This window comes from Lathamus discolor, chromosome 5 (genome assembly GCF_037157495.1).
Source record: "Lathamus discolor isolate bLatDis1 chromosome 5, bLatDis1.hap1, whole genome shotgun sequence".
Taxonomy (NCBI): domain Eukaryota; kingdom Metazoa; phylum Chordata; class Aves; order Psittaciformes; family Psittacidae; genus Lathamus; species Lathamus discolor.
The window spans coordinates 108,196,149-108,220,260 of NC_088888.1; the positions used below are offsets into that span (position 1 = coordinate 108,196,149).

Sequence of the window (24,112 nt, forward strand, 5' to 3'; positions counted from 1 at the left end):
AAGGACCACCTTTAAGGGTGAAAACATAGTTTAGTTTCCTGGGCCTTTAAAACTTGCCCTTTCCTCTGGATCTACCAGCAAGGGACAGAGGGTCATTAACGCTTGTTTTTATAGACAAGGGCACACTGTCAAGAGTTGCATTTCACATCCAAAGTTTGCTCATAAATTTTGTTGGCCTTGAAAATGTGAGGCTTGCAGGTTTGTTTTTTTTTTTAAGGCAACTGCCGACTAGGCTAGCAGTACTGTTTCTCTTAATCTTTTCTGACCCTATTTCAATTCAGGAAATTATAAAGGTCATGAAAATAATAATAAAAACCCCATAAAATATTAATGACAAGAATGTTAATCCTCACTCCACATCTCTCTCTAGATCTTACTTCCTCATACAATTGAGTGCAGATCTCAGTCAAAAAATTATTGTATGCCGGACTTTGCTTTTATCTAGACTTCTTCTACTTTATTTTTCTCCCCAGTTCACTGTCTTAAAGGTGGTTGGCTAAAGTTACCTACTTCTGAGTGTTTACCCTCATCCTCTCTGTCACTTGTGGTAGTGGAAATCTCATGTAACATTCCTTAACTTCAACAGATTATTTTCAGGCAAAGTTTAGCTCTTTACAAACCCCATCTTTCCCTACCAAGGCCTTGAAAAGGCTTCTGTAAGAGACAGAATGAGAGAGCAAGGGTGAAGAAAGAGCAAGGAAGAAAGGCGAAGCAAGAAGGAGAAAGAGAGAAAGGCAGATAAACAAACTTCCCAAGCCATGTTTGATGAATTTTAAGATTGTTTTTTCTTTTTTAATTTTCTTCGTCATTGACTAAAGATGGTTGAAACATGAAATATTGAATTAGTCTGAAGTACCTATGGTTACAATGCTCTTCTGAAAGTGGGTCCCAGCCTCTCCTTTATAAATTGGCTTGATAGAGGGCTTTGATACTGAGATTTTGAGAGAGTCCTCACTTCATCTGAAGGACAAATTCCCAACCATGGGAAGCAGGAGCAGACTCATAAATGTTTTTTCTTGAATGAAAACAACCTAAGCTCCACCAGTGTTGATTACCTTCTTCTGGCATGTCTTATTCAAAGGAGGGGAGGCTGCTTTGAAATCAGTATCCCAAATGTCATGCTGGTTAAGAGACAAACACACTCACTATGAGTCTTTTTCAGTAGCTTGGGTTTCTGAGGAATTTTGGATTTTAAGCTTGTGCTAGCTCCAGCTCTCTCTGTATGAACAAGTCAGAGGGTTTAGATATCTAGATCTGTTGGAAGCAGTATCAGCAGCATCTCATTATTAAAACTGCAAAAGCAGAGCTGCTGTGCTTTCCCCTCTTAATGTACTCCTTTATTGAATGTGTCAGTAAGCATCTCCCATTTTAATATTTGATAAATATAAAGAGATAGGAGTGCTACAAAATACTACCACACATTAACAAGTCTAGGGCGTCATCCTCAAATTATCACAGTGTGCCCTCCCTCCACCTTTTCTCTTTCCACTCCCTCCCAAAAAAACGAACCAGGAAATTTGCTACAGGAAATTGATGTTATTGCAGTTGTTATATTATTGTTATTTCTTCCCCCCTCCCTCCACCTAATCAGAAGTGCACAGCAAAACGATGTTGAAGAGTAATTTTCTTGGAAAGACAACATTTAGGGTGTTCTGACACCAGTGCTGCGTTTTTAATACCCAACCCTCTGAAAGTGTTATCATTAAAACTTCATGGTTATCATTTTATTTATTTATTTATTAGTAGCAACACCGCCTCTCCACTTGGCAGCGCTTCCTGCCTTTCTGACTTGAGCAGCGCCTGACCCCATTTCAGTCAATTTTCCATATCCTGCCTGTCTTGTATCCGCTGAGGGAACACACTGATGCTGTGTTTATGCTAATTTTATGCTCTCTGAGTTGTGTCTGTTATTCAAAGCAGTTGAAGCAGTTATTGCCAGTAATCTTATTTCTGCGAGAGCCCCCAGGGCAAAGCAAGCCTTGGAGCCCGTCCTGCAGACCGTGTCAGAGCCATCACAGCCTGCTGGTAAATGGCAGCTCTTTCCTGCAGAATCTGATATCGGTTACTTCACAAACACAGTAATAAAATGAAACAAATCAGATTTTCAAGTAAATAAACCAGACTTCAATGGCAACAACAATGGTCAGGACAACAGGATTTTAATAAGTGATGCTATACAGGGGAAAATATTGGAGTGCTATATCCCTTCTTCTTCCTGCTCTTCCACTGCTGCAACCAAAATTAACCGCCTCAACCCTTCACAGACTGAAAGCAAAATAGCAACAAAAATACTTCCAGGATGGGGTCTGCTTCCCTGGCTGGTATAAAAGGGCATTCACTGATGGCATGTATGGAAATTCCCCTGTGAAGGTGCTCTAAGCTATTGTGTTGGACAGCAGAAGGAGAACGTGGATTGTTATTCCTGTTGTACTCTGTAATATCCATGAGAAATCGCACAAAAAATTCTGGGTTAAGGGACAGGCAGATGGTAAGCACCAAGAGAAGGGTGCTGATCTTTTGTTTGGAAGTGCTGAGCCTGATTCACAGTTTTGCCACCAGTTTCTTGGACGCCTTAGGCAGTGTAATTAAAAGATAGGTGTTGAAGTTATCATCACCTCTTCAGTAAGTCTTTAAAGCAAGCTCACCTCCTTCCTTGGTGTTCTCCTAAAAACCAAATATTCAGAAGACAAAAAAGGTGTTTTATCCCAAAATAGCATTTAGAGAAAAATTTGAATTTCTGCATTTTTAAATAGTTTTGCCTTGGAAAGTATTTAAAATTTTGTCAGAAAGCCAATAGTTAAAAAAAAAATATATTGAATTCTGGCCAATTTTCGGTTGCTAAAAATGCAAACCATTTTTCTCATAAGAAACATTTCCTATAGAAAACTCCAATTTAAGAAACATTTTTCAACAAGTAGACATTTCAAATGGAACATTTTCATGTTTTTCTACTGCCATCAACAGCACTCAGCTTTTATTGTGATGCTTAAGGCCATGTTTTCAGCATACTGTGCTCTTTAAAAACTCGCCCAGTTACATTCAGTCCTCTATAGCAGCAGGAGCTCCCATATATAAATTTATATATGTATATATACACGTTCATAAATAAAATATAAAATCCTAGATTTAGTCTCTCTGTACTGTAGTTTCTTGTCTGTCAAAACCAATTAATAATGCTTCTATTTCATTACCCAAATCATTTTGAAACTTTTCTAAAAGTCTCTATCTTCTGTATGCTGAATTTCCTGAACAGCAGAAGTTTTACTGTGATACCACTTTCCTCATAGTTTGTAAACCTGATATGAGGATTTGGAACTTCTTTCTTTGAAATGATACAAGACCAATGGAAACATCCAGATCACCCACACCCTCCTGTAACAAGCTTAGTGATATATCTAATGGTAAATTAAATATGCCCTGACTGTTTACTGTCCCTGAAGCCAATACACAATGTTTGGCAACATCCATTATAAAACTTCTTGGATTCCAAAGTACTGTGTGGCCCCACACAAAGTGTATGTTGGAAATGATTCCTGGTCCAGGAATTGTTGTTATCATCTCTTGTGAGCCAAAACCACTCTAACAATTTACTATTACCAGCAGTGGTGTTTCAAGGCCTGGGAATGTTTTTCTGGAACTATTTTATTTTATAACACACAGCCTGTGCTTTTTTGTCTTGTCTGATCCAAAGATGAGCAGAATTTAGAAACGTATTTTTTCTGATTTCAACTATATTTGGATCCAGCTCTGAGGAAAACAATAAGCTTCAGTAGTGGCAGTGCAAGCCAAAGTGGAAATCAGAAGAGTTACTCAGATCAGTGACACTGAGGGCAGATTCGGCTCAACTTCTGTAAGTTCTGTACCTCCGTATATTAATCTTAATTAAAGTTCAAGACCTTGATTTAGCACTGATCTAAATAGACTAGAAAAAAACCCCAAAGGCCTTGGCCAAATGCCTAAAACAGGTGAAGTCCAGGAGAGCTTTTCCTTCACCTCTCAGGCCAGGATTTCACCACCACTCCCCTAACTTGCCTGTTTAGCTACCTCGTGACTCTGACACCATTGCCAGTGTGGTAGAGTTGCACTAGAAACCCTGACAGATCCAATGAATGTTACCTACTACCTACTTTCCTCCTAGGGGCAAGGCTAGTTTGTACAATGTGCCACAAAGAAGAGATGCCAAAACTAGCACTGGAATTAAACACATTGTAGCTGTTCACATTCTAAAACAGATTGCGGGATAAATTGCACAGTATTAATGGAGCCACACTATCTGCTAAAAACATATATTTGCTGCTAACATGGACAGCGCTGTTTCATTCAGGAGACAAAATATTTTTACCCATAAGCTGTTCCTATTGTAAATGGCAAATAAGTAAAAGTAGCAACAGAACATTTCTTACAAGAACTGAAATAAGTGGGATTTTTTTTCCCACTGAATTATTTTCTGTGCAGACTTTCTATTTTTATCCCACACTCATTTTACATCTCTCCCAGTGGAAGGCTGAGGACCTCCAAAAGAAGAACTTTCTGTAACATGTTGAATTTTCTTACACTTTTTTAAAGCATGAACATCAATTGAATTTTATTCCTTAGGAACAAAAATGTTTAGAAAAATGATTTTTTGAAAACCTTGCCAAATGAAAATAATAGCACTCCTTTAAGGTGAAAAGAGATGCAGATAGTATTCTGCCCAATTCTGGACAGGTGTTCCTTGCAATAATTGCAGCTGGCATGGAGGTTTTTCTGCATTAATGAAAAAAGTTTCAATTGATTAGATTCTTCTATCGACTTCTTACTTCGGGAAAGTACTCAGAATGTATGTATGTATGGATAAAACTATATTAAAAGTAATATGTTGGACTCCATCAATGTTATTCCTTCTGAGGTAAAATAAAAAAGTTATCCTGACTTTGATAATAGCAGAATCAGGCCACATATTTACATTAATCTCCTTCACATCATGCTGGAAGGAGGAGATGTCTGAGAATGGAATGCAGAAAAGAAGAAAAAGCCTTTCAATTTTTTTTCTTTAATAACATCTACATATGCAAATACAAATATAAATACAAATACAGTCTAGGCATGTACAGCTTTAATGACATTTTCAAGTATCCATTGGCTTGAAACTACATTTTAATATTAATGACAAATCACTAGATTTATGATTTCCAAAGAAACAAATTTTTCTGTTTCTTTAAATATTTGTTTTACATGTTTGGAAGCATTCTAGACTAGGAGGATGAGTGCATGTTGTGCATTTTATCCATCAGGCTGCAGTTTCCAGGTGTGTATCTTTCTTCCAACAATTCCAACTAAGGTGTCTTGTTGCGCAGTACTGAGGAGGACAGTCGCTGGACACCTCACAGATGATAAAAACACAAGAGATTGCTTTGAAAAGTTGGAATCAAAGCTAAAGGAAGTATCTGCAAATATCTGAAGAGCTATATATGAGATATGCTGTATCATGAAGCTGTAGAACAGAACTGGAGGGTTTTTTTCTGCTAACACACTGAACACGGTAGAGCTGGACTTCATTGAATTTATTTTCTAGAAAGTGAAAATCCAAGACTGTGGAAACTATCTGAGGATGTGTGTTAAATTTAGTATTTTTTTACAAAGAGTTAAAAGGGCGGAAACAGTATTCCACAGTGAATTTTCATTATTATTTTTATGTTTTTCAGAATAGATTTAGAGATTTAAGCATTATAAATAAGAGCAAAAGAAGCAACTGATTTTAATTCTTTTTTTCTACATGTCGGTAATAGGCCATTCACCCAAGAATTCAGTAGGACAAAACTGCAGTTGTGACACGAAGCTGGGGAAGGATCCATATAACCTACAAAAGTGCTCCAACCAGCACCAGGGAATAAATCTCAATGAACCAGGGTTAACTGAGCCACATTCAACAGCTGTTGGGATAGTCTCTAAACCATCAGGCTAGTCAGGATTTCTCTTTTCTTGTTCAAGGTAGTACTTAACAGCACCAAGAAAGAGAAATGAAAGGATGAAGTCATATTTAGAAGTTTAGCATCCCTAAAATTCCTCTGTAGCTAATGGAGAGAAATAGGTATCACTTCAGCTCCAGTGTAAAATATGTGGTAAGCTAGGTGGGATATGAAATCTCCTGGGGACCTCCTGTATAGCATCTTCATGCTTCAACCCCAGTTTGGGATGTGGAATAATGTAGTCTGTCCTCTGCCTGATGCTAACCCAAATGTCCCTTTTCCTTTCAAGACAAAAAATGAGATTTGTCATTTCAAAGAAAAATAGGGTAATTTTCATATTACTGCTAAGTTCCTTGTTGCATCAAAGATATTACCTTATTTAAAACAGATTATTTAAATTACATATTTTCCTTTTTTTCATTTAGCTCCTTTTCTTGTATTATTTATTTCCATAGCAGAAAGGAGGGTTTTGAATGTATCAGTTATTTCTCATTACAGAGAATTATATGCTACATAATGCAGTGAAAGTCAAGCCAGCTTCACTACCTTCAAGAATTAGTCTCTTTAGAGCATAGATTCCTTGTCCCAAAGATATTAAAGCCAGTGTTCCCTCACAAACTTTCTCTTCCATCCATTGTGCATGTCCTGTCTTAAGCTAAGGTTTTGCAATCAGAACAAAGAGGTTAAATTTTACCTCCAATGCAACCAGCATTACAGTAAAAGAGAGGTAAAAAATAATATCCTGGAAATCTTATCTCATCCTGTCACATGGAGTCTGGATGAATGTTCCTAGTTTACTCTAAAGGCCTCAATTCTTCCCATTGTACAGACATCAGCAAGACTATTGCTTCTTTATTTATGAATGAACATGGAAGTTTTAAAAATCAGCTTTCACCTGATTTGTTGATCCAAATAGCCACATATCCTCACTCAGCAACAAGAAGAAAACAAAAAATGCAAAAGATAAACAACCCACTCCTATACTGGACTATTGCTAATGTTAAGACATGTTAATTACAAAGGAGATCAGAGATATTTTTATAGTCAAACATAATGAAGATAGATGCACCACTTTTCAAAATCTTCCTCTCCAAAACATTTGTTGTTTGCCCTAGACTGAATGCTACTATTTAGATGTTTTTCAAATATTGTTTCCTTCCTGTTTCTCTTAATTTTGCTGGAGGTGCAGTGATCCAAGTGGAGGGCTGAATTCTTAAAAAGAAAGTACATCATTTATTTCTTTCTGATGAAGCAGAGTGCACACATGCATACACATGTACACATATGCACATGTGTACATAGACACACTATTTTAAGTCCCAAATATTGTATTGAAGCATTTCTCACTCACATATAGGCTTGGGAAGAATTTAGTGCTAAATAAATGCTGCCTCAAACCAGGCAAGATAAAACATAAATCATTGCATTAAAACCCTCTAACAAGTCTATCTGCTTTTTGAAATGACTGGGAGATGAAAGAGAGGAGTCTCATTTAAGAAGGCCCAGCGGAACAGTTCTGCATTTATATAGCTGTTATCAAAAGCAATTCATTTGGAGATCAAATAGACTGACAGATAGGACAAGCAGGGGATCACTACTGCCTTCAGGCAGCCAAAAGCAAGGATGGTTTCCCAGTACCATCACTAATATTGGGTCTAGTCAATGCTCATGTCTATTATGGCTCGCAGTAACAGCCAGCTGAATGTTAATATACACTTCTTAGACTCCAATTCAATGCCAATTTGTAGCTGAGGGAGTAAATAGTGCACATCCTTTTCTCTTATATTTTCCATTTTCTTTTTATTGTAGGAATACCTCCTTTTGTAATCATTGTGTGTCTGATATGTATTTACTTCTTAAAAAGTCAATGCTGTTGAAGACAAAAGGAAGGGAAGAAAATGGACTTTCCAGTGTTCCGTTAGCAATGTGCTGTGGCATCTGCATCAATAGTACCTCTCTTTCGTGCTGGAGACATGCTGCTCCATGGTCAGATAAAGCTCAATGCTGTTTGCTCCTTTCAAAATAAAAACCAATGCATCAGCTCACAGCTGGCTGCAATTTCTCCAGTGCAAACAATTCAGATTTCTCATAAGGAAAACTTATTTTTTCCTCTTCAGAAACACTCTCCAATACCACTGGGATAAATATAAAGACTTGTTCTGATCTGAACCAGCTAAAATATGTTTGCAGTGTTAAATAAGAGTGCTTCCTTCTTTTGAGATCAGGTAGCCCAAAACTGGCTTGTGTTTTCACAGATTAGGACAAAACTTCTCAAAATGAAACTATCTAATCCACACTACATCACAGTTATGACTTCTCAGAATCCTATGAGATATCTCCATACCACTAAAATATTATTATTATTTTCAGGGGTGGGGTTGTTTGGGGGTTTGTTAATGTGAGGTCTGCCTTATGGCCACAGTGATTTTTTTTATTGCATTTATTGAGAATGTGCGCCTTGAAGTGTAGCGTGGAAGAAATTTAGAGTGCTGCAGAGTTTAAATTCCACTAAAGATATTGTTAGCAGATTCTTCCCAAACAAAATTGACCATAATTCTACCCCAAGCATAGAATCATAGAATAAACTAGGTTGGAAAACATCTTGAAGATCATCAAGTCCAACCTCTACCACAGGACTACCAAGACCACCACTAAACCGTGTCACTAAGGGCCTCATCTACACAGTTTTTGAACACCTCCAGGGATGATGATTTCACCACTTCCCTGGGCAGCCTGTTCCAATGCCTGACCACCCTTTCAGTGAATAAATTTTTGCTAATATCTAGTCTAAATCTCCCCTGGCTCAGATTGAGGCCATTTCCTCTTGTCCTATCGCTCATTACCTGGGAGAAGAGACCAGCCACCTGCTCGCTCCATTATGATATATCTGAACAAAGGATTTAGGAACCACATGAACTGGACTTCTTAATGCTTATAGAAATCAGTACTCTGGGATGCAATTGCCTGACTCAGTAAAATAACAGATCAGAATCAGCACAAATGCAAAAATTTCAAGTCTGGCATGAGAGTGAATAGAGAATATAGGGCTGACACAATCCTTTTCTAGATCTTATGATATGTTTTGTTTTAATTTTACAGTCAGATGCAGCCATCACTGTATGGAAAGCACTGGAGACTTGTTCAAGTGGTAATTCAATGGGTGTTGTATGAAGAAAGCAAGAAAGAGTAAGCTAGGCAATTTTTCTAAGACAAAAGGTTACTTGGAGTTGTGGAAGGAGAAACAGAAGACCAAGTAACCAAAAGTAAGATAAAAAAGTGGGTTGAAAATATGTAAAATGGAGTGCAACAGGTAAAAGCAGAAGGTAACACACCAATTCAGGATTTAGGGCTTGGTATTAAAAAGTATATACACGTTCCTTACAGGCACTAAACTACCATTAAAAATTTGTCTCTTAAGTCTTACAATATATCCTACTTCTAGTGCGTAGTCCCCTTTTCTTCAGTGCAGAGCTACGAATTGAGTAAATGAAGAGACGCATAGAGGGTGAAGGAGGAGCAAGGTCCATAGAGAATGACCATTCACTATCTTTTCAAGTAAAAAGTCTAAGAAGCATAAAATAAATAGCTCAAGAAAAAGATTTAAACATTCAAAAGGATTCTTTCTTCAAAGAATACATCAGTGAGCTGATGTGTTCATTGCTGCATGATGATGAGAAAACATTTAAAACCTACATGGGTTAAAACAAAACATTAAATAAATTAGGAAAAAATAAATGGCAAGAAATCATCAAGTAATGCTAAATAGTAATGGGCTTCCTCTGAGCTGTAAGTTACAGAAGAGTATGAGAATATGCCAGAGAAATATCAGTCTTTGTTCTCCTGCTTCTGCTGTTATGCCCTTGGCTCTCAGGCCACTAATAGTCATTAGGCTAAATGAACCTGATGTGGAACAGCCAAGTTCTTCTTATGTTTTCATCACATTACAAGACATTTCTTTCCAATTCTCTGTTGAGTCTTACTCTTTGCTCCATAGCCCAGCTGCCCTGCAGATAGTTTTCCTACAGAGTTCTTGATCTGATGACCTGAGAACCTATTCATGGGTTAGGAAAAACCCCACTGCCAAAAAAACAAAGCCATGGTTCTTCCAGTGCAGCCAGCTCCATCATAAGGAAATGCAGCACAACACTTAAACACCAAATAAGATGGGACAAAATACTAATTATAGGAAGACTTTACAAAAAAGGCTATCTACCCCCGTGAGAATCCAGGCCTCAAAGCTAGTCTCTCATGGAACAAAAGTAAGTTGTCAGTTTTGAATAATTTCCCTGCATGTAGATAAATCCTCACATTTCTGTGTCTCCCTACCCCCGTCTCTTCCTCCTCCCCCTCTCTTCAGTTTTGCAAACAAGAAAAGAAACACTAGGAGCTATTTCACTGGATAACCATGCAAATGAAACAGGAGATTTAAATGTCTTAGCAAGGAGATCAGAGACACAGTCAGAAACAGCTGTAAGGGGTATTGGAATGATTATAAGGGAATAGGATGGGTGCATTATTTGGCTTGGTGACTTCACTAGTGATATTTGGCATCAGATACTCAGCTGGTGTAAATCAGAATTGCTCCTCTGTGCCTGACATCATGCCTGACATTATAAGAAATTCAATTATTTCTGTGGATGGAGATGTATCTGCAGATGGAATGGATAAGGAAGAAAGATAAACCACTTCTTTTCATTCACCCAGTGGACACACAAACTTAAGACTAATTAATGAAAGCAATAGCACCTGAATTCAGCAAAAAAGATGTCAGTGGGAAGGCTTATAGCGATAACAGCAAACGTCTAATACTTTTTGCAAAAGCAGATGTCCCCATCTTTCCCAGTCAAGCCAAGAGTCTGTATACCAGACAGTCCATTGATTCCCCTTCCCACCCATTTGAATGGAAAGCTATCTAACAGAGAATAAAAAATTTTGTTAGTAAAGTCCTGGAAAACAAACATTAGCTATTTAATTTTCCATAAAAGAAAGAAAGAAACAAACAAACAAAAAAACCAAACCAAACCAAAAAAAAAAAATAAAAGAAAGAAAGAAAGAAACAAACAAACAAAAAAACCAAACCAAACAAAAAAAAAAAATAAAAGAAAGAAAGAAAGAAACAAACAAACCCCCCCCCCCCAAAAAAAAAACAAAACAAAACAAAAACAAACAACCCAAAACACCAGGAACAATTTTGGTCATCCTCATTTAGGATTCTATCATGGAAGACCAGTATCTTCCCTAATTATTCTGGTTATCAGAGCAAAGTCAGAAAGGAAAGGTCATAGAATAATAGAATGTTTAGGTTGAAAAGACCTTTCAGATCACCAAGCCCAACCTTTAACCCAGCACTGCTAAGTCCACCACCAAACCATGTCTCCAAGTACCTCGTCTACAAGTCTTTTAAATGCATGCAGAGATGGAGATTCCACCACTTCCTTGCACAGCCTGTTCTGGTGCTTGACAACCCTTTCAGTGAAAAACAAATTTTCTAATGTCCAATCTAAACTTTCCTTCACACAGCTTGAGGCTATTTCCTTTCATCCTATCACTTGTTGCTTGGGAGAAGGGACCAACACTCAGCCTAATGGCTACAACCTCCTTCCACAACCTCAGTTCTCTCAGCTGCTCATCATAAGATTAGTTCTCCAGACCCCTCACCAGCTGTATAGAAAGAAAAATAACACTGCAAACCTTTCTCCTAAAGGGAGTTTTAAACAATATGGATGCTAAGCAGAAAGGCAGAAACTCTGGTTAATGCCCTGAAATCCATAACTGCTGTTTTTTTTCTGCCCCTCTTCTGTGTGCCTATGAGCAAACTGATGCACTTCATCTCTGCTTGCATTACCCGTACCAGACCATGGGGCTGTCTTCATTTCTATCTGTGAAGTAATGTGGATATTTGTGTTTGGAAAGCACATAAGAAAAGCAGAGTTGTGCTGTCAGCACTGAGATGAAGAGAGCTCTTTGTGACCAGCAGAGCTTAGTACAGACAGCAGAGGGTTTGGCTGTATGAGATGAATGGTCTTGTTTCTGGAGAACTTTCAAAGTCATCTGTTCATGGAGGTGCAAGTTCAAGAAGCATCACTGCAAAGGTCAATATAATTGCACACCAAATGGGGCAAAACCCTGACCAGAATGTGTAAGCAAAAGGTATATAAAGCATGCAGTCCTCAGAATGATGGTGCTATTAGAAGGTCTTTCATGGATAAAACCTAGGAACTCTCATTAGTCCAAACTGGATCTACATTCACTGTTGCAAAGTGCAGAGGAGTCTTTCATGTGGTGCCAGAAAGGCAAAATTTTATCTCTGTGGATGCTTTGGTCAGCCACCCCATGAGCACATACCAGCAAGTCCTTTTAATGAACCAGTGCCCATTGTGTGTACAGAAAATGTCCACGTTTTAAGCCCTCAGTGCTTTCGTTTCACAAAACACTGTTCACAAGATAACCGCAGGCTGGAGCCATGAATCCATTTTGCCTTATTTACATGAATTTTCCACAGCGTCCTTCACTAGGTATCATATTCAGCACTTCCCAAAGGAAATTATGTGTATAAAATTCATGAGAAATCCTGCTTTCTCTAGAGTATCAGTAGACATCTCTCTATTATGCAACCCAGGAACATTATAAACCAATAAATAAACCTTGAGATGAAGGATATTTGCCTCACTGAACCAAACATCCTGAGAGGTGTGGAATGTATATATGCAGTGGTTTTAAAGGAGACTCTTGGGGGTTTTATTTGTGAAATATCCGTGGTGATTAATATCAGAGCAGTATTGGCTAAGCCTCTGCAGCAATCTTAATACAAGAATATGATTCTAATCTGTAATCATCCTTGTAATATGCCTATTTTATTAAGCAATATTAATAAGCAGTATATATGTCAGATCTTGGTAGAGCAGAGGAGGAATTTGATGGCTTAATGCAATGAGTATTTCCAATTTTTGTGCATTTGAAGAGAGTAGGGACGGAGCTCATTTGAAAAGTAATTTTATGTCTGAGCTCAGGCTTTCCAGTCTGCCCATTATAATACTCAGTGCAGAGTACATAGTTCTTTTAAACTTTACAAAAGTGAAAGGTTATTTGAAGCTGCATTTTTTGAGTTACTAATGTGTGTTTGGCATCACAGGTTTTATTTCGCAACTGTTTGACTCCATAGATCTGGGAAGGAGCTAACCTAATGGATGGTGTTGAAAGGGAGCTTGTATAAACATAAGCAATATATTAACCACATTTATGTTTCAGACCTTGTCTAAACCTGCATGTCCAGAGAATGGACTTGAATGGGCTTTGAAGTCAGCCCAAAAGACACAGGTGGCTACTGCTATACCCATTACTTGTTGTTTCTTCAGAGACAGCACTGAGCACTTCACTGAAAATGTTTCTCACATTGAGGGGAACAATGTGAGGAGCAAGCCCTAAGATTCATAAGAAAAACATGCCTTAGCTTCCTAATAATCATTCAGAACTTTCAAAGATTGTTTACCAAAGCTTTGTAAGATGACATAATCAGGTAGGAAAGAATTGATTATCTGGGAATCTTCTTAGTATTGGAGGGTTGGAAGATCTCTGCTTAGATAAAGAGGACTGGAAAGTGCTATCAGAAGTACTCCTTGCTACCCTGGTTCCTTTCCTGGGCTCTCTCCAGGGGTCACATTGTTCTCTTCTGTCAAGGTTGATGGTGAGTGCAAAGATGAGTTCAGAGACCTTTGGAGAGTGTTTCCAAAGGAGGGAAGGATATTTTTAAACAGAAGCATTTAGCCTTCCAGTCAAAAACTGTGGCAAGGATCTCCCACAATCACTAAACTATTTGCTGATATCCCCACTTTTGACATCCCAGCATTTCCACTCTGAATTTGCCTAGCTTCTGTATTTTGTCTGCGCAATAAAAATGCTACTTTCAAAATTCCGTTTTACCTACAGGTATTTTTAGACTCTGACCATGTCTTAAGATCATCAGTTTCAGAAGTGTTTTATTCCACTGTAAGACTAAGATAAAAGTAGCAGAGGCAAGGTGGGCCATCTTTTCACATACCCATTGTTGGCTACAGAGAAACACCGGATGACCAGTTTACACTGTTCTCTAAATATTCAGCTAGCTTTAAATACCAGCTTTTTTTTTTTGCTAGACGAATTGCTTTCCCTGTTTGTGTTTCCTTTCTGATCCCTCTACAAAATTATAAACAATTTCTTGAACTGCAGACATCAAAAACAGAAGCAGTAACAGTACTAGAATAAAAGCAACCTCTTCTTATTTAAAAGCTTTATGTCTATGCAGCAAAATAACATTAGCTGTTTTATAAAAACCTTTATCCTGACAAAAATCATCTTTAGTTGTTATCTATCATGACGACAAGCTGTTTTCAGTCACCAGCTGTCAAAATATACACTCTGCCTTGTAAATACAGCCATATCCTTAAGTGTATTTTTTCTATTGTTATAATAAATTGTACCTCGTTTGTCTAAATATGGTTGATCCACTGATCACACAACATAAAGGATCTGTCCTCTTATTTTGTTTATCATCCACTGAATCTCCATCTCATTAACCAATTGGCTGAATACCAAGTTTTAGGTGATCTTTGTGTTTATAGATAGAACACTGATAAAATGACATCAGGACAAAACCTGATCCTTCTGTGACCAGACTAGAAACAGTCCTGCTCAGCAGTGACCTCTATAAATGCATTTTGAGGCTTTCAGCCTGTTTTTAATCCACTTAAGGTGCACCACATTAATTTTGTCCTTTTTTTTTCTAGTTTTATAATCAAAGTATCCTGATGTACCAAGTCACATGCCTCACAGATACCTATTGCTTGAATACTGCTATCTTTATTGACTGAATTTGTGATCTCATCAGAAAAAAAAGCTATCAGTTTAGTTTGACAGGAACTATTTTCCGTAAGCCTATGTTGACTGTCATTCACTAGATGTCCCTTCTTTATTTCTGAGGATGGAGGACTCTAGGGTACAAGGGAATACGGTCTGCAACAGAGTATACATCTGCAGCTTCAAATTCAAGCACCAATTGTCAGCTTGTGTCCAGCAGACTACGGCAGTCTGAAATGGCCCTGAAGTTATTTTATGCTTTGCTCTCTCCAGATCATGACTGTCCTGTCTAGAAATCCAAGGAGGCCTTTCTCAGTCTCTATATAAATAATTCTTTCATACAGCCAACATTATTAGTCATAGTGTGCAATTGGTTCTGTATTAGAATAGTAAAGAAGCCCACTGGCAGTGTGAAATGACTGATCTGTGGTGTGGATGAATCTAGAGCGCCAAGTCCCAACAGCCATCTACCTTGAGGCATGGGAGAATTTAAGTTGGTGAGGCGGAGGAGGGATTGGTATTAGAGAAGCCGACAATTTGTGTGACATGACAGCTCTTCTGCACGGGCTGCACTTTTCCTTTTTTTCTTTAACCCTCAGCACCTTGCAAGTGAAACCATTTTAGGTGTGCTTCTATTTTTATATCTATTTCTATTTCTATATCTATTTCTATGTCTATATCTATTTCTATTTCTATTTCTAATTTCTAATTCTATCACTATATTTCTAACACTATCACTATTATTATTACTATTACTATTATTACTTTTTTGTTTCAAGGGTGATTTCGATGGCTAGGATTGAACTGCACTTGGAAAATAATTAATTAGAAACAGCCTCAGTACTGAGGACCCTGAAGCCTGAGCTGGCAAAGGGGAGTGAGGTATGGAGAAAAGCTGTATTAGTATTCTCATTTCACATGTGAGGAGCTGAGGGGCAGAGACATTAAATGAGTGGCCTAAGGTCAGAGAGGGGAATTGGTGGCAGGATGCAGACTTGAACTGAGGACAGCTGATATCCAACCCAATGCGTAAGCTGAAAGTCTTGCCCTGAATTACTTTTTCAGTGTTGCCTGTCTCCATTTTCCTCTCTGAAACAGGCTTAGATAACAAAAATGGCGTAGTGAATTTGTCCAAGGACAGATAACCAAGGAAAATGAGTGTTTTTTTCTGATTTCTTTTCCTCTTGTTTCTAGTATAAGCTTTAGTGAGCTGCTTAACTCATCCCCGCTTCATGTCCTCTATCCCAGATTCATGGACAACGGCATAGTTTTTCCTCCAGAAGGGGTTAGGAAAAGCAGTAATTGGGGCTGGCAGGAGTGTACAATTTCTATTTAAAGGGTAAACTTGAATTTAAAAAAAATATCAGAAATTATGAAAACATTTTTTTAGAATTATTACTTCTATTTTTTTTTTTTTTTTTTCCCCCAGAGTTTTCAGGGACTGCACAGACTCTCAGGTTCAATGAAATGAAGTGGTGAAGACAATTCTTGTGGAACCTGCAAGATGGTAGCTTTGACTGACCTTGCAGTTAAGTCCCAGCACCGTGAGATGCCAAAGCCCTGAATCCTTGTAACTTTTTAGGGGCTGCCTCAGGTGGGGAAACCAGGCAACCCCAGTACCCATACCTCTAAGCTAAGTTATTACTGGATAAGTTAGTGCTAAAAGGAGTAATTATAGAGCAGAGAACTATTTTCAGAGGGAAAAATTGCCACAGAACTTCTACTTTTTCGGTATTTGCACATTCCATGGTATTTTTTCTTTCAGAAAACAACTCATGATGAGTTGGAAACTGGCCAGTTAAATAGAACACCGGAAGTAGGACGTGCATAGCCAGATTAAGCTGAAATGCCTTCTTGATGAGGCTAGAAGTCAGCCATCTCATCTAAGTTATTCAGGTAACACCTGCAGAGAGACAGGCTCTTCCACAAGCTGATTCAGCCTGCCCTGTGATAGTTATATATCAAAAGCAAAGGATGGCACCCTTCTAAGTGTGTATCTGACTATATTAACTCCAAGTAAGGGAGAATTAGATTGGACTAGATACCTAAAATTTAATAATTAGGGGTAGTGAGTGAGAGTGAAACGTAGGCAGTCTGGGTTTTTCTCCTCCATTGAGAGACTCAGAATGGAATGGTCCAGTGTTTCCAGTATCACACACAAAGATGAAGGGTTGGTGAACCAGTGACTTTGATAAAAATATTCTCCGGAGCCACTTTTTAGGAGTAAAGGAAAAATGTATCTTGTGTTCAGGGTTCATCTTTTATGTTTTGTCTCCATCCTAATGTCAACCTCTACACAGCCTGGATAAACAAATATTAATTTCTTCACATGGTTACCAAAAGAAACAGATTATTTTCTTCTCTCTCTGTGAATATTAGTGAAGTCAAATCAACCATAATTGTGCTCAGCAACAAGAGTTCTTGAATTAAAAGCTTCCTTTTCTGACAATTTAACCTCTCACAGTGGACCAAGACTCCCATCCTTACAGAAAGAGAGGCATTGGGACCCACAGCAAAGAACTTCCAAAGCCATTTGCTTGGGAATCATGTTTCAGGCTTCAGTTCATCATATAATTTACCATGCAATTTTAGATTAAACAAGTGGATACTGAATCGTCATTGGACTAGTAAGCTACTAAGCCCAGTGGTGGACATGAAGATAAAAAGTCCCGATGGGCAAGTTTTAAAAGGGAGTCACAATTTATGCTTCAGCTAATCATTGCTGTGTCTGAAAACAAGAAGAAAGCATGAGGCATAACAGAATGAAATGTAGCATCCTTCTCCCTGCAAAGCACATCTTTTCTCTGGGATTAAAATAGGGTTTGCATTTTAAATTTTCATTTACTAAACAGAAAAATATTTTACTAGGAGGGAATGGTATTAAGGAGAAATGATTCTTTGTGTGCCCTCAGGCCTGGTGAAGACAGGATTTGATTTGCTGTGTTAGGCTGGAATCTGGATTGATACACAGAGATGAGAAGGTGTTTAATAAAATTTACATTTCATTTTCTCACTTGACACCAGTCTCCTGTCACTCACTGAATGAAGAGAATACAACAAATAACTTTTGTCAGCACCTAGACATGGAGAGACAGCCGAGAGGGGGAGGGAGAGCAAGGGTGGGATATTTTTAGCATCATTCCCTTTGACAGCTGTGAGACTTGGTGTGCCAGGCGTCAGCTTCGTCTTTAATGTACATCGGAACAGAGAGGTGTATCAGGAGGGAAAGCACAAATTAATCCAACCATACCTAGCCTGTCCCTGAATATGGACAAATGACCTGCTGTGAAATGAATGCAATGACCTACACCCTAAGCAGCAGAGCATTTCAGCGCATTCTCCGTGCTCAGCTTGCATGTAGCTCCTATCTCTGACAAACAGCCTGATCTGGCTTGAGTCCACCTTCCATGGTGCTGCTGCAGAGACTCTTTTGCATACCACTCTCCTGGCTATGTCACTTGTTTCTGTTCTTCTTTTGTTAGTGATCCTAAATTAAAGTGTCTGGGTTTAGTATTAAACCTTTTCATCCCTCATTTTTTCCACCCGCATTTAGGTTTCTAATCAAGGACCAAACATCACTGTCTCAGTCAGCATCTACGTGCAGAAGGTTTAAGTGCAAAAATCCAGAGAGAAGGAGGTCTTTTGTAGGACGACTGAGGATATATTCTCCTTCTCTTCTTGTGGGGTATTACCCCTTATCTGTTCAGCTGAATTTTAAGTCAGATTGCTGCATCCCACAGGACTCCCACAGAACCTGGAAAGTGATAAATAATATGTGGGACATCTGCAAAAGCAAGGTGAATAAGCATTACTCCCTATTTGTCATGCAACAAAACCTGGAAAATATTAGGCAGAGAACTTTAAGTAAAAGCAGAAGTAACTTATATTTTCACATAGTATATAGATAATTCAGTATAACATAATATTAATGTTCAGGGATGACACATTCATCCAATGGCCATTAGGAGCAATCACCATTCCCAGAAGTATCTCTTAAAATAAATTCCAGGAAAGGATAATTTCATATTTGCCTTTTTCTTATATTCTTCCCCAAGTATCCAACATCACAGCCTTCAGTATGAGGGTCTGGTCTAACACAACGTGGAAGCTATTCAGAGGTTTAGCTAGCTTATGTGCAATCTTCTGCCATGGCCTTTGTTCATAACTGCAAATTGAGCCAGGTTCATCAGTAGTAGGGAATATTTTTCATTTAAGAGCAAAAAGCTTTGAATTGAAACTTCTGAGGCAAAGCTGACACCATGCTGGTTGTGTTTTAGGACAAAATGATTCACTGAGCTGGAGACCAAGAGAGAGGAACAGAAGCTCAGATAAGTGTCAGATTTTTCTTTAACATTGTCTTCCAGTATTGTTTTTCTGTTATTCCAAAATGTTCACCTTGAGCATAAAGCTAAGGACAAAGAACAATTTATAACGTTTTACTTTTCAATCATTTGAGCAGTGTTGTGTTTTGTTGGGGTTTTTTCTTCTTTTCTTCTTCTTTACTCTTTTTCTCCTCTTTGTTGTTCAGAATGTGAGAGAAAAGAGGAGAGCATGAATACATCCCCAAACAATCCTCCTTAAAATGACACTTCCTGTTTAAAAAGTAATACTTTCTCTATGTCTTTCTGTTTTCTTTTTGGAAAACTCACTAATGGAATGGTTACTTTTGCTCCCTTTTTGTTCTTTGGAAATCGAAAATTTCAAAATGCCATAGTGAGAGAATAGCAGACTGTGGTAGCTTCTTGGCATCTCCAGACCTGCACACACACACAGGTTTGAGCCAGTGAAGGCTCAAAGGTGCTTCCTAAGTTGACCTCAGGTTGTTCCTCACTGCAGCCTGTTGCTTCACATATGTGAAATCTTGTATCTCAAGTAGCACTGCCACCTGTCCCTACACCACAAAAGCACACCATATGTACCATAGAAATTCCTGTGCAGACACCATGTGCTGGTGTGTTGTGGAATCTTGGAATGATCCTGTTGTGTATCTGGCTTTTACTCTTACTATCGCCTTATAATGTTGATCAACAAATCACCACCTAACATTTCCTACATTTTAATGGCCACAAAGCTGGAATAATTTAAAGTCCTAGAAAATGTATAATGCAAAATGCATAATGCATAATGAAAAAAAACCAAAACCAAACTAATCTAAAACCCCCCTGAATCTGTATAATAAGTAACCATAATCACCTTTGGAGTGTTGCATCAAGCAGCTTTCCTTATCCAGTGAAAGTTTTCTCTCACAGGCTCTAGTCCACTGCAGATTTTTTCGGAGTGTAATTTCACTCTCAAGAAGGCTATTCATTGCAGAATCAGAAGGTCAGAGAAAAGCTTTCTGACCGGACACTTGCCTTCTTTATTTGCCATTTATACCTCTCATCTTAAAGAAATAAATGCCATAATAAATGTCATAATAAATAGGGATTGGGAGCTATACCATATAGAGATGATGAAAGGGTTTATAATCTCATTGCTGTTATTTGTTTTTTTTCTCTCTTTTTTTTTTTTTTTTAATTTTGTCTTAGGCACACAATTCCTTCAGCCCAGGCTGTAATTAATTTTACTACATCACCAGTTATCTCTGCTCCCTAACCAGGCTTGTCATTTTAATTTTTCACAGGCTTTCTTTTTTTCTATCCATGTGCCTGTTCCTGTATCTTCATGAAGTCTCATCAACTCTGGCCCAAAGCCTTAGGCAAATTTGTCTGTAATGCACTCCTCTACTTCAGACATTAGAGAAAAAAAAATACCACTTCCACAAAATGGTGGGGAGAAAAAAATAAAGAGGAATAATTCTGACCATATGTTGTCCAGGAATTCAGACAAGCCTGGAGATGTTGCTTAAAAATAAAGTATCCTTTCTTCTACACTCTTATTTATATCAATAAAGAAACCTAAGTGCTATTGGAGGGCAGGTTACAGAAAAAAGTTAACATGTGGAAAACCCAAATCCAGCAGACAATGAAATCTTTGCCAAACTTGTTAAATTTCTCTGACATTTAACATGACTGTCAAGAAAGACTTTGGGTCTCAGAGGATGGATCTGCACAGGCAGATGCAGAGACTTTTCCATTAGTTTTGCCTGCACTTTGAAAGCTTCCTTGGTATTCCGTGTGGGGAAGTTAGCACTTTATAAATTTGTGAATTTGCTGAAAGGTCTTAGTGTCTCCCACAGAGCTAGCCTGAGTGTGGGCTGCGCTAGAGCATGAGTCTATGCCACAACATGACTATAGGCTCCTTGAAAAAACTGAGCTAAATTCCTGCTGCTGTCTTTTTATGTGTCCTCACAGAAGCTAGACTTTGACAGTATTAAAAAGTGAACTCTAGTCAGCTGACTGCTCTGCCACTGAGCCAGAATTCAGGCTGCTCAAGTCTACCAAGGCATACCATCCCTCATGGGTAACCGACACATCACACTGTGAGTTCTTAGAATAGAATTGTTTAGGTTGCAAAAGGCCCTTGAGATCATCGAGTCCAATTGTTAACTCAGCACTGCCAAGCCCAACCCTAAACCGTGTCCCAGATGCCATATCTACACGTTTTTTAAATACCTTCAGTGATGGTGACTCCACCGCTTCCCTGGGAAGCTTTGTTCTAGGGCTTGACCACCCTTTTGGTGAAGAAATTTTTCATAATATCTGATCTAAAACTCCCTTGGCACAACTTGTGTCCATTTCCTCTTGTCATATTGCTTCTTACTTGGGAGAAGAGACCAACAGACACCTTAGCTCCTTTCAGGTAATTGTAGAGAGTGATAGGGTCTCCCCTGAGCCTCCTGTTCCTCTGGCTTCCTCTTGCTCCTTTCACTCCACCCCTACCTGCCCTTACCCTGGCTTTTGGAATGTATAATGTTTTCCTGTCAAGGAGTATTTCAGTGCACAAATTTACCCATGAAACATCTGTGTACAGCTAGAAACCACTGTTGTCCTAATTGTAGTGTAGGGATTAAGGAGAACTCAACAATACAAAGACTAAGGGTCTTGACCTGGGCTTGGATGTGATAACTTCACTTACTAGGAGTTGAACTACTGAAGGGGAGATCAAGGGATGGAGGAATTGTATTTCTTCAGAAATGAAAAGATCTTCTAGCATGTGAAAGCATCTAAAATTGGGTATCAGCTGTGGAGGAAAGGAAGGGTCTCCAAACCCTTGGTTTTAACCAAACCTGTATGTGTCTGATAGGTATATCTATTGATTTGGACCCTGAATCATGAGCCTTAGGGATGATTGACATAATAGAGTATTTTTGCCTCTGCAGAAAATACTGTAAGAAATTGCTTTTCTATATGGCAGAAGAGGTCAGAAAGGCTGATCTCTTGCACTTCTTAATAACATAAGGCCCTCATCCTCAACTATCTCAAGCCAGAAAAGCTCCTCTGTCATCAGCCAGAAGCCCATCTAAGCATGGATCAGTCTGATTTCACCTGAATATGATGCTTATAAATGCAATATAGTGCAGGAACTAATGCTGATGAACCTATTTTTGTGCCTAAAAAACTCTGTAACTCACTGACCAGAATGTGCACCTTAATTCCTTCAGCTTGAAGTGAACTGGTTTATGGTTGTTTCTTTGTTGTTGTTTTCTTTCTTTAATAAATAAGTAAATGAATAAATAAGAATAAAAAAAATCAAGGTTTCTTACTTTCTCTTCCACTGCTGATCTGGCCAGAATCCTCATTTTCCTGCTTAAGTATTTTTAATGTAGAGGGGTGTAAATTTTATCTTGTGGCACCAGGACACCTTGCAACTGGAATTTTACGGTACACTGAGGGTATAATACGGTTCCTCATCTTCCAGCTCAGTAAAACAAAGCACAGAGGAATTCTTTGAGCAACTGAAAAACATCAGCATTATTAATATAATTCATAAAAAAGTAGTGTTTATAACAAGCCAGTGATTTAAAGGTGCTAGAAAACAATGCCATGGTGAAGACTTAACTCGTCAAAAGCTTTAATTAAAAAACAAACAAAACCCCAACAAACGCTACAGATTTAACTAAGGAGAAATGGAAGGCACTTAATCAAATCATAGTGAAATGGAAGTTGAAGTTTCTGAGTTTTTTTCTCAGAAAAAAGGAAAATATTTATGCACATAGTAAGGATCTTTGAATGAAACTAAAGGTATGAATGAAAAAATGGGAAAATTCCTATGCATTTGTTTGTATGCATGCATACTAATCAGCATTGCTCTAGACACTAAGACTACACTAGTGCTAATATATAAAAGTATCAGAAATGTGATCATCTGCGCTGTTGAATTGTTTAGGCTAATCCTTGGATGCTTTTGAATGTAATCTCCAAGCTGACCTAGATAACCATCTAGCACTCCCCAAAAAACTCTTGGAGAGAATTGTAGAGGTGTCAGAAGGCCTCTTCTCAACAGGCAGTTTGGATAGACACACACTGTTTTGGAAACTAAGAAAGGTCTATACCATAGATATGGCCAGAGTCTCCCAGCTGGCTGCAGATCCAGGTAAACAGTTCATTTGTACATGTGGCCATCTGGCTCCCTATGCTAATATGTGTATGTCTTATTGTGACTATAGAGACCAAAGACTCAGCTTCACATTGACTGCAAGCCAGGCAAAACTTGCTTTGTCAGTGGCCCACCACCTCACACCACTTCTTTTACACCTCTGCTGCTACTACAGCAACATGCTCTCTGACATCATTCTGACATTCGGGCATCCTTTCAGACATCTCCCTTTCTTTGTTGTAACCAGCTGAAGTCTGGAGAACATCCTTCTGGCTGGAGCATCCCAGGACTGTTGTCTGTGGAAGTTCCAGAGAGTCACCAGATGTTATTCCACATAGCTGTTGGTGACTGTCACTTTTCCTGGCTGAAGAAAAGGTATCCTTGTCCACTGTCGTACACTGGACAGTACTCATCTTTCTCACTGGCTTGGCTTCGCAGAGTGGCAGGCTCAGCTCCTTCAGTTGTCCTGTGGCATGCCCCACTGCTCCAGTTCCTTCCATACCTGTGAAGGCAAGACTTGTTCAATACTTGCTTTACAATAATTGTAAGATATTACTTTCATGTTCCTTCTATGCCTTTATTGTGTGTTAAAGACATGAATGATAAAGCAGTTATTGTTGGACAAATAATTGTAACTGTTCACAAATTCTGGTTTGACAGAAATAAGTTGCTAAAACCAAACAACCATCAGCTGTTTCCACAAATAAATATAAAGCAACCAAAACATCTGATTTGTTCTTATAGATACACTAACAATTCCTAGAGTGCATTCCAACAGCCAAAAATTATCTCAGAAAATGCTTAGTAATAAAGTATATAGAATACAGCTGGTTAATAAGCTGTGTATTGCTAAA

At 38.4% G+C, this 24,112-nt stretch overlaps 1 protein-coding gene across 2 annotated transcripts in view; it reads right to left on the reverse strand.

The window, feature by feature from the left end:
* Nucleotides 1-2,616: 2,616 nt before the first annotated feature.
* Nucleotides 2,617-24,112, reverse strand: part of PKHD1 (PKHD1 ciliary IPT domain containing fibrocystin/polyductin) — a 272,144-nt gene continuing 250,648 nt past the window's right edge. The window contains exons 66-67 of one of the 2 annotated variants that reach the window (XR_010613271.1): nucleotides 22,426-23,760; nucleotides 2,617-2,664 (exon numbers count right to left, since the gene is read on the reverse strand). Coding sequence is in view for 1 of the 2 variants with exons in the window: in XM_065681837.1 (XP_065537909.1) it covers nucleotides 23,411-23,760 (350 nt within the window). In the remaining variant the exon portion in view is untranslated. Of the gene's footprint in view, nucleotides 2,665-21,943; nucleotides 23,761-24,112 lie in introns of those variants that run through there. The other variant, XM_065681837.1, reaches the window with a different exon arrangement.